Below are 10,934 nucleotides of genomic sequence, written 5' to 3'. Positions count from 1 at the left end.
GCCCAGCTGTGTCCCAGCAGTGCCCATGGCCAGTCCCTGCCTGTGGTCACAGCAGGGACACGCAGCAGGACAGTGACCAATGTGCCAGAGCACTGCGGCCTTACAGCCACAGAAGGGCTGGGAAGGAGAGGCTGGAGCTGGGAAGAGCAGCACTGAAAGGACCAAGCACTGCTGCTCCCTGGCAGTGTAGCTGTGCTGGGACTCTTTTCCCCTTCTCCCCTCTAACTTCATGCAGGTCACAAAGATGGGATCCCAGGAAAAACAAGCACTGCAAGGTAGTTTATTTTCTTGAAATGTAGCAATACAGTAAATCCTGGTTTACAGAGCTTCTGGATAAAATTCAAGAGGCAGACAGTGAATTAGATGGGGGTGATTAAAAAAATTTCACTGGGGATAATTTTCTGACAGAAAAACCCATTGAACACTACCAAAGACCTGGGAAGGCCTTTTGAGCCTGTCATGAGTTCCATTCTGAAAATTATGGCCAAGAAAACAGGCAGTTTGTTGCTCCTGAAAAGCATCTACTCATCATTTTCCTCAGGGCATCCTTGAGCTCCTGGTTCCTCAGGCTGTAGATGAGGGGGTTCAGGGCTGGAGGCACCACCGAGTACAGAATCGACAGGGCCAGATCCAGGGATGGGGAGAAGATGGAGGGGGGCTTCAGGTAGGCAAATGTGCCAGTGCTGAAGAACAGGGCGACCACAGCAAGGTGAGGGAGGCAGGTGGAAAAGGCTTTGTGCCGTCCCTGCTCAGAGGGGATCCTCAGCACAGCCCTGAAGATCTGCACGTAGGAGAAAACCATGAACACAAAACAACCAAGACATAAACAGATGGAAAACAAAAGAAGCCCAAGTTCCCTGAGTTTGGAGTGTGAGCAGGAGAGCTTGAGGATGTGTGGGATTTCACAGAAGAACTGGCCCAGGGCATTGCCATGGCACAGGGGCAGGGAAAATGTATTGGCTGTGTTCAGCAGAGCACAGAGAAAGGCACTGGCCCAGGCAGCTGCTGCCATGTGGGCACAAGCTCTGCTGCCCAGGAGGGTCCCGTAGTGCAGGGGTTTGCAGATGGACACGTAGCGGTCGTAGCACATGATGGTCAGGAGGGAAACCTCTGCTGAAATGAAAAACACAAACAGAAAGAGCTGTGCAGCACATCCTTCATAGGAGATGGTCCTGGTGTCCCAGAGGGAATTGTGCATGGCTTTGGGGACAGTGGTGAGGATGGAGCCCAGGTCGCTGAGGGCCAGGTTGAGCAGGAAGAAGAACATGGGGCTGCGCAGGTGGTGGCCGCAGGCTACGGCGCTGATGACGAGGCCGTTGCCCAGGAGGGCAGCCAGGGAGATGCCCAGGAAGAGGCAGAAGTGCAGGAGCTGCAGCTGCCGCGTGTCTGCCAATGCCAGCAGGAGGAAGTGGCTGATGGAGCTGCTGTTGGACATTTGCTGTGTCTGGCCATGGGGGCCTGTTCAAGGAGAAAAGATCAGTGACAGGTTAGGAGAAAGTTCTTTCAGTAAAATCAAAGCCTTTTCCCACAGACCATTCTTCTGTATCACACTGACAGCCTTTTGATTTTCTAGCAGATTTTCCTTAAACTCCAACTGGGGAGCCCTGGTTGGTGCTGGCTGAGTGGGTCTTCAGGTTCAGGGCAATTACATGCAGGGTTTTTACAATTCAGCCTTGCTGTGCAGACGTGAGAGGGGGACAGGGAACCCGTCCTCGTGTTCCACTTTGAAACGCTGTTAATACAGAAGTCTCTGTCAGCTTGTACTCCCACTGCCAGTGACCAGGAATGGTAAAGTCTGTTTAAATGTTCTAGAGTTTTTTCAACAGCTTTTCTTCATCTCCACTTGACTATTTTTGATGTCAGAAACTCTCAGCATTTATGCTGCTGCACTCAGGGAGAACAGAGCAAGTTCTCTGAGGCAAGGTGGTGCATGGAGAATGAGGGGAGGAGGTCTGTCACCCTGTCCTGTTCCAGGATTCTCTGGGCTTTCACCTGTCCCCTACACGGGATGATCACCCTCCCATGTTTCCTTTAAAAACCATCCTGACACTGCTTAGAGCTGATGGATCCACCACAGTCCACCCAATGTCCATCCTCTTCTCAAGGGCTCAGCCCCACATTTGTACCCAAGAACACACGGGACTCATTCCACCAACCCAACAGCATTTTCTCCATCACAGAACTTGTGTGTCTCCCCATGGGGCTTTCAGATAACACAAAGATGCTACAGGGCAGGTTTGTATTGCGGAGGGAAGCTGGAAGCTTGGAAGGAAATCTCAGGGAGACTTTCAAGTGTCCTAATGATGGCACTGGATTAAATGAGATGGAGCTCCTTCCCTAGCTGCAGTGACAGCATTGCCCACAGCCGGGCACTGGGGACAGGGTCACCCTGAGCCAGCTGTGCCCCCTCCCAGAGCCCCCAGTGCCAGGCAGCTGCTCCCAGCCCTGTGCTCTGCAGAGGGAACTGGGCCCGGGGCTGCAGAGCTGCCCCACGGCTCTGCTGCAGCTCTGCCTGCACAGGAGGGGCTTTACGCCTTGGACCCTCTCTTGGTTTGGGAAGACAGGTATCTGCTAGGTAATAAAAAAAAAACCAACTGCAGTTTCTTTTGGGATGGAGAGTCTAAACACCCCCCCCCCCCTTCACTCTCTTTTTTTTCTTTTTTAATTATAAATTATAATCAGAGGCTCTTAGGCAAAGATTTGGGAAATAGGAATAGCAGTTTTTTATTAGTATGTATTACAAAGTAAACAAACACAAAAAAACCCTCACCAAACAACTACAGCATTAATAATAAACGAAAACAGTACCAAGATCCTTGAGGGTTTTGTTTCACAAAACCCAGGGCAGTTTGGTTTCGGTGTCTCTGCAGGATCCTCAGAGCACCAAGCTGAAACAGTGGAAAAGTCCCGGGCTGGTAGCTGGGATGGCAGGGTGTCTCGGCAGGCAGGGGCAGGATGTCCCGGCAGCGCAGGGGGTGCAGGGTCACGCTGCAGCAAGAGGAGCAGCGCCGAAGAAGCCGAAGGCGAGGCAGAACTGATGATAGTAGATTTTCCAGGACTGGATCCTTTTGGCCACAGTGAAACTTTTCCAGCCAGCAACAGCCATTCTCTCTCTCTCCCCGAACGCAGGAAAAAGAAGAGCCCGCAGCTGCCTCAAGCTCTGTCTTTTACCTGCGTTATCTCCCCCTTCCACCTTTGTCCACCTCTTTGTTTCAGTTAAGTACTCTCAAGTATCCAACACTTGGTCTCCTTGGTAACTTGTGGGAAAAAATTCTTTAGAGAAAGAAGGAACAAACCTAACCCCCAACAATTATTCTTTGCATTGTTTATCCAGCTAATTTGAACACTGTTACCCTTTCCAAAAGCTGAATCACTGCTTCCTTCTGGTCTTCTGTTGCATTATCCAAATGTTCCAGCCAAACTGAAAGTTCCCTTCCATGTGTACTCAAACACTCCACTGTCACGTAAAACCTGTCCAGGAAACAAAGGGGGAGGTGTGTAAATAAACCTCAAAACACCTCAAATACAAAACTCCAGGAGATGCAGATCTTTTTGTACAGTAACTTCATGATTCCTTCTTTTGGGAAAGAAAAGAGGAAGAGCAGGTCGATGAAAAGAAGTACCTGCCACTCTCCTCACCCCCTCAATTCAAGAGGCCTTTTCTTTCCACTCACTAGTGGGACTTGTCAACTGGACAGTGGACACTAAAAACCTTACCTCTATAATTTCTGGAAAGCAGGTTATACTGCTTTCAGAGGGTTGTACATCTTCATGTCATCACAGGCAGAAAAAAAGTGCGCCTTAACAATAGCCTGTAGGACAGTTTAGAAAACTACTGATCTAACAAAGAAAATCATCGCTAAATTAAACCTGAATCAGGTGTCGACCACACAATCATGCAGTAAAGGTATCTGCTGCTTCAAGAAAAAATTTTACCATCCTGGCATTTCAGACCAGTGGGATATAGTGAATATCCCGATATTTCAATTCAAATATGTACCTTGATGATTAATTGTTTGCTGGAAGTTTTCAGATGAGAGTGGGTACTTGTAACAAACATTTTCATCAGTAAATAGAAGACTGATTTTTCACCAGATAGCTTCTCTGTTTCAGAGATGTCCTGCAAGAAAAATGTATTAGAATTCCTCTGCTACAGCAACACTGTACAGGACTATGTTGCACTGACAATGATACGCAAGGTAAACGTGTTACTTTACAGACCTGCCCAAAAGTCCCAAGGCCAGAAACCAGTGGGATCATTTACACTACTTTGCAGTCAATGAGCCAGCATCGTTGCATTCATTTGCAAAATGTTTTCCTGAAAAGTGGAAGAAGACCATAGTAACAGAAACCCCCAACTATTGAAAGGGCCCAAGACAAAGCAACTTCCCTCATCAATCATATTTCATTCCCTAATCATTCCATGTCTATCCCTGCTACCTCCTCAAAGCCAGGTCCACTCCTTTCTCCTGACGTGACAAGCCAAGTCTTGTCAGAGTACTTATTTGACAAACCTGCAGTAAAAAAAAGCTGGGGCCCTGATGGTTTCCACCAATTATGGAGAGCGTTAAAAAATGTTGGAATCCTCCTTGGGAAGGGGTGGGACGGCTCCCATCAGTAGCTCATTTCCCTGGTCTGCAGCTCAGGCTTTCCAGACAAGTGGAATCCAGCACACTCTTTCTTGTGAGGGAACATCTCCAGAGACAGAAAGAGCTACAGCAACCTTCTCCATTCATCAGGGAGGCAAAAAATGTTTTCCCTGTAAAAAACCTTCCAGCTCAGAAGGGAGTTTTCACTACTGCTAAGACTGTAATTCCTGCTGCTTTACAAAAGGGTCACCCCTAAAATGGCTGGACTAATTTAAAACTAGGCGATGCCAGAGGAAAACATTTGAGGACAACAGAGCAAGCAAACATAACTTTGCACCAGCCTCTTACCTGTCCTCTGAACCAGGCAAACTTGTTGGCAGGAAGTTCTAAAGCCACTTTCAGGATCTGGTGCTGCAGAAGAGGAGGGACCTCCTCCCGCAGGCCCTTTCCAGTGACGATACCTGAGGTGTGAACGCAAGAAACAAACTTCACTTCGGTTCCTCTGCCTGTGACTTCAGAACACTCCTGTTTTAGGGTTTAGAACACAACTGTGAGACAAGCTGGCAATTCACAGATCTTCATGTCATGGGATCCCCAGACACACTGCAGCGAAGGCTGGCCAACCCAAGGTGGGAATCCAGCCCTCGGAGGGAGATTTCATCAGCTAACCCCAGCACAAAGCACTGGTCGTGCATGGAAATATAAAATCTCTTCTATCAGTCTCAGCAACCTTGAAAAGCTGTGACCTACAGGCAGGACAAAGGGTGGACAAACTGGAGAGCAAAATACAGAATTTAACTCAACAAATGCTTGTACCACGACAATACTTGCTCCAGACAATGGAACTTCACACTCATGTCTCTCCCTGCATCACTGCTATCACCAGCTCATGAATAACCTCACTTATTCTTGTGACAAGTCAGGGAGCTGTCGCAGTGCAATCAGAACCTGAGCTGCCCCCATCTAACCTGACATCAGCAGTACAAAGCACTGGTGTCTGAGCCTCTCGGAGCCTGTGTAGGATCTTTGTGGCCCTCATTCGAGAAACAACATCACATTTTAAAAAGTCACCACCAAGGCAATCCAACAGTAAGACCAAACAACAAAAACTTAATAAATAATAAAAACATAACAGAGAAACTAAAATGGGCTACTTTTAGAAAACAGTTCCTTTATCTCCACAGAAAAGCAAACCTTCCTTTCTGCTGTGGACTTTGTAAACAGCCAGAGAAAACACTGAAGGAAATACAAACCCCCATCACATACCTTTTAGCAGCTTGCTAAAATCAAAGTTGCTCTGTGCTACCAAGTGGGGCACAACCTTCTGATGAAGACATGACCTGAAGCAGTGCAGCTTTCAGAAGCAGCATCTCAGCATCATCTGAACCTAAACAAAATATTACCATAATTGGCTTCTCCTTCCTTCACAGCAAGAGTGGAGTGTGGCACCTCCATTACCCAGCACAGAAACACTGAGCATTACAAACTTTATTTCCAGCAGACTTGCCTAGGAAATGACCTGCCATCTTCCCAACAGGAATGAGAAAAACACCCACGGAATCCCCAGTTTCCTTCCCCACTCATTCCTGTATGAACACTTTCAAAACTAAATCCACTTATTCGGTGCTTAGATCGAGAGCTGCCGTTTCTAATTTGACTCACAAGTGCTCACACATGTAAAACACCACCTGAACATCTGAATACTCACTGTAAGAACCCCACCAGTCCCACTGCTGTTCAGTGCAGGGCTGAACAACAGGAAAAAGCGAAGGAAAGGATATGGTCATGCTGCTGATTTCTGGGCGCGCTACTTTTAGCTAATGTCAGGTAGGTTTGGCTGGGGAAGTGCACGAGACAGTACACTACAGTTTGTGGCAAATTTATTATTTCACTTAAAAATTTCTCTCTTTCCCTTTCCCCTTTCAAAATAAGGCTTCTCACCGTAAGCTTTTGGCAAGAGGCAGACAACAAATACCTGTCCGAGAGAAACAGCAGTAGCACTTAATGCAACTGTTCACTTCCTAGGAAAAGCCATCTCAGGTTTCAGTTGTAACATGAGGAGGCATAAAAGCTACCTGTTATCCAGCCATTAATGAAAGCAAGCAAAGCACATGGACCAAAACAATCAACACCTAACTTTTCCCTGTTAACTTCATCTCCCGCGGGGAGCTAGAAAGAACTGGATGAATGCCATGGATAAACTTTGTTTGCCTGAGTCTCAGCTCCCATTAGAAAGGAATTCTCTAGAGGCCACAATGCAAATAAAGTTGTTAAAGGTGAACTGGGAGTAAGTGACAGCATCATGACCACAGAAAGCTGAGGAACTACAGCTGCAGTCCTACAGAACCCAGCTGCCCCACTGGTTTCCAAGCCTTGGACTGTCAGTGCTGACATTTTGCTGCCCAATGGGAGGCACAGAAGGACGTCCACTGAAAAACCTTTTGCTCCAGGAAGTGTCTCTGTGGAATATGCCCTCTGAAGGGTGAAACTGGTTTCAGATTTATCTCCAGCCTACAAGGAAAACTTCACAGGCCAGTGGCCAAGATGCAGACAATCCTGAAACTTCCCATCCCCTGCTGCGGGAAGCAGTGGGACTGTGGAAGCAAGCCCTTCTGGAGGGATGCTGAGCTTGAGAGAGGAAAACTGAAGCCTTCACTACATCCCTCTTCCAACGCTCACAATTCCACTCCTGTATTACGTCAAGACAAGCATTTGTGTAGCCACAGTACCTAACTGCTAAAAAACAAATATGACCTCCTGGTAAAATAACCTGGACAAACAAAAACCTCTCAAAAAATTATTTTTCAGGCATATGAGTGTCCCTGCAAGTTTTCCTTTGTGGCTGCGAAACAGCCACCAGCATGGAAAGGTCAAGGGCAGGAGGGCTGGGTTCAACAGGAGGAAGAGCAGAGCCCTGCACCTGAGAAGGAACAGACCCATTCCACAGTGCAAGTGGAGAGCAGGTTGCCAGGGAAGGATCTGAAGGCCCTGGTGTCCTGACGTCAGGGAGCATCTCCTTCCCCTCCTCTCAGCGCTGGGGAGGCCAAACCAGGAGTGCTGTGTTCAGGCCTGGACTCCCCAGAACATGAAGGCACTGGAGGGAATCAGGCAAAGGCTCACAAAAATGCTGAAGGGACTGGAACATCTCTCCTGTGAGAAACGGCTGGGAGAGCCGGGACTGTTCAGGCTGAAGAGAAGGCTCAGGGCCACCTCATCAATATGTATGAACACCTGAAGTGAGGCTGCAAAGCTCCTCCCAGAAGCACCCAGCGCAGGAGCAGAGACACTGGGCACAAAGTGAAACACAGGAACACTCTGAGCACCAGGAAACACTCTTTGACTATGAAGGCGATCGAGCACCCACACAAGTTGCCTAAAGAGGTCCTGGGGTCTCCATCTTTGGAGATGTTCAAAAGCTGGGTGAACATGGACCTGGGTAACCACCAGGAATAGGCAGAGGTATCAGGCAAGATGATTTGCAGAGATGCCTTCCAGCCTCAACCATGCTGTGATCCTGGGACAGCAAAGTCAAACTGCTTAACCTTCCAGTAACAGTGGCAGCCTACACATTCAACTGTGTTTTCAGGCAATTCTAATGCCCTGAAGAAATGAACAAAGAAAGGGTGAGCAGTAAATACACAAGTGAGATCTGGATTCTGCTGAAGTGAAGGGTAGAATGAGGATTTCACAACACCCATTCCCACACAGATAGGAAGCTGTAACTCCACCTGCTTTGCCTACCATGCTGCTCAGAAACTTCTGTCTCGGTCATTGCCCTCACAGTGGAGACATCACCTTCCTTTTTTCTCTGCTGGGCTGTCGCTGTGTTGTCTCTCTTCCTTCAGAAGAGACTGCCAGACAGCCACGATACTACTCACGTCCGGTAAAACCTAAAAGCAAAACGGGTGAATCGCAACAGCTCTCCTTTGTAAGACAAAGCTCCTGCGACAAATACATCCCCAAACACCCAACAGGAAGATTTGCTGCTCTTCACAAAGGTAAGAATTGACCTTGTGTGCAATCAGGGAATGACCTGAAATCAAGCAGTTCCACTTCTGTAGAACAAAAGTACTGGAAAGAACATTTTACTGAAAAGGTTTCCCGTGAAAATTTTGTTTGGTTCTTCCTTCGCATGGTATATTTCCAACTCAAGTGCTCCTTTGTTTAGTAAGTTCTGAGTAACCTCTGCGGGCTACATTGACTTGAACCAGGAAGAGAACTTGCTTCCTGGCCTTGAAAGGCATTTGCAGCTCAAGAGCCATTAATGTTACAGATCATCTCACCACAGAATTTTATTTGCATTCCTGTCAGACAGATGTGTCAGGAAACGCAAGCTCCTACCTCACCATTTCATCCACAGCCTCCCCCAGGATACCATCTCCTGGCTCCTAGGGTTCAACTACATGAGGAGAAAGTACAGAGGAAAGCAGTTGTCAGCCGCCTGCAAAATGCCTCCTGTCAGCCCCCAGTTGTCTCTTTCTTTCTACCTTGCTGACAGCTTCTCTGTATAGCCGCACCAACTCCTGCATTGTTGGCAGCGTGTAGATTTGTGACCTTTGCCAGGTTCCTCCAGACAAACAGTGCTCAGTGTTCCTCAGGGCTCTTCTCAGCACCATGGATTCCAGTGACAGGATGCTGTGCTTCACCACTGTGCTGGGCAAATAAAAGAAGAAGTCAGTTAGAGACATTTCAGTGATTCCTGTTATGCGTTGCACAGAACCTGTACTTTGAATGTGTTAAAACTGGTCAATGAATTAATTATTTTCTAGGTCTTGGCTAGCAGTAAAGAATCCATAGGTTTTCAGATTCCCAGCCTAAACTACCACCGGACAGCGGAAGAACTGGTGCTTGTGAAAGGCACCTGGAATCAATATCAGCGGTTTTCATTCATTTTCCAGTGCTTTCCCAAGCCAGATTTCTGCTGGGGCGGACAATACAAAACACAGGTAATTAACCAACTAAAGAAATTTCTTCAATGATCACACAGCAAAATCAAACAGTACTAACTGGGAGAGAAAAGTCACTGAAATACCACAGACTGCTCTTACATTTAACCCCTGGGTGAACATTATTTTATTGCACACTGCAGGGACTGTTGTTACCATCACCATCGAAAGCAATCTGCGGAGAGGAAGAAATTCTGAAGTCTTAGAAGACTTGGAGATCTCTGGTTGAGCCTCATAGATCTGAAAGAAAAGAAAGAAAAGAAATAAAATTTATGCCTCATTGGTACATTCCCAGAGATGACAGCTTCCTTCTTCTGGGGAGCATTATACAGAAGGATTTTGACTTGTCTGAAGTAACAGCATCATTAAATATCAATTTTTAGGCAAATATGCTAGAGCATCCTCCAGAGTCCTACTCAACTAAATGCACTCTCTGTATGCAACCAGCATCCCTGCTAAAGGCCATCCCTTTTCAAGAGATTCCAGATCCTACTTGATCATTTTCATCTAAACAAATAGGCAGCGGAACACTCGGAAACGATAGAACGTTCTTTTAGCTGAGCTTTGATGCTGCTGCCTCAAAAAATACATCACTGATGTGATGTTTTCCACTGTTTCTTACACCAAAATTCCTTCTTTCTCAGTTCAGTTGAAGTGTTTATAGAGCCTCCTGCTCTGAGCATGGTTTTTTACCATCATCCATACTCTTACCTTCTTGAGTAACTTCATGTTGTCCATCCAAGCAGACATCGCTCTAGGAACGAAGGAATAGTGAGTCTCCTACAATTATCTATGCAGTAAATCTGGGCATACTTTGAAAATATTCACCATGAGGTCAGCAACCATTTCATCTTCTGTAGTCGTTTTTAAACCAAGCAGGAAGTGCAGAAGTACCAGATTTCCTCCCTTGTTGAAGACAAAAACTTTATTTTGAATAAGAAATCCTTATTTTGATACTTTATATGGGATGTGAACTCTGCAGCTTCTCTAACTGTTAATTGAAGGCAAGATCTCTCACCCTCCTGGCATAATTTCTGAGTTTACGCTCAGAGAAGTAAGAAATTAATTTACCTCCACGTTTTCTGCATGACAAACAGTGAATTACTACCACACATTTTAGGGCAAACACGATAACCAGTGAGGTCTCTTCTGCTTCTAGCAAAAATTCCATGCCCACTCCCAGCCGCACAGTGACTTACTTGCCAGAAGTTCCAAGACTCGGATCATAGAAGGTTATGCCACGTTTCAGAGAGTAGCAGAGGTCCATTAGGAAACTATGCACAAGCTCTCATACCATTGCCTTTCCCACTTCCACAGAACCTTGAGCCACCTTTAAAAACCAAAAAGGAGTAAAAAAGGCATATGAGATTTGACATCACAGGTATCAACTGCACTCTAC

General features: G+C 46.7%; 1 protein-coding gene across 1 annotated transcript; it reads right to left on the bottom strand.

Moving 5' to 3' along the window:
- Window positions 1–293: 293 nt before the first annotated feature.
- Window positions 294–1,435, bottom strand: LOC136304193 (olfactory receptor 14J1-like). Its single transcript, XM_066207819.1, has one exon. The coding sequence runs from the start codon at window positions 1,433–1,435 to the stop codon at window positions 479–481; it is 957 nt and encodes a 318-aa protein (XP_066063916.1). The 3' UTR covers window positions 294–478.
- Window positions 1,436–10,934: the final 9,499 nt, after the last annotated feature.

This window comes from Chamaea fasciata, unplaced genomic scaffold, assembly GCF_029207755.1.
Source record: "Chamaea fasciata isolate MVZ Bird 193981 ecotype frontalis unplaced genomic scaffold, bChaFas1.0.hap1 SCAF_56, whole genome shotgun sequence".
Lineage (NCBI taxonomy): Eukaryota > Metazoa > Chordata > Aves > Passeriformes > Sylviidae > Chamaea > Chamaea fasciata.
Note: the sequence above shows the minus strand (reverse complement) of the source record. Positions and strands in the feature narration are given on the sequence as shown.

Coding starts and splice junctions, on each gene's coding strand:
- LOC136304193 (XM_066207819.1), bottom strand. CDS start 1,435: ATGTCCAACAGCAGCTCCATCAGCCACTTCCTCCTGCTGGCATTGGCA.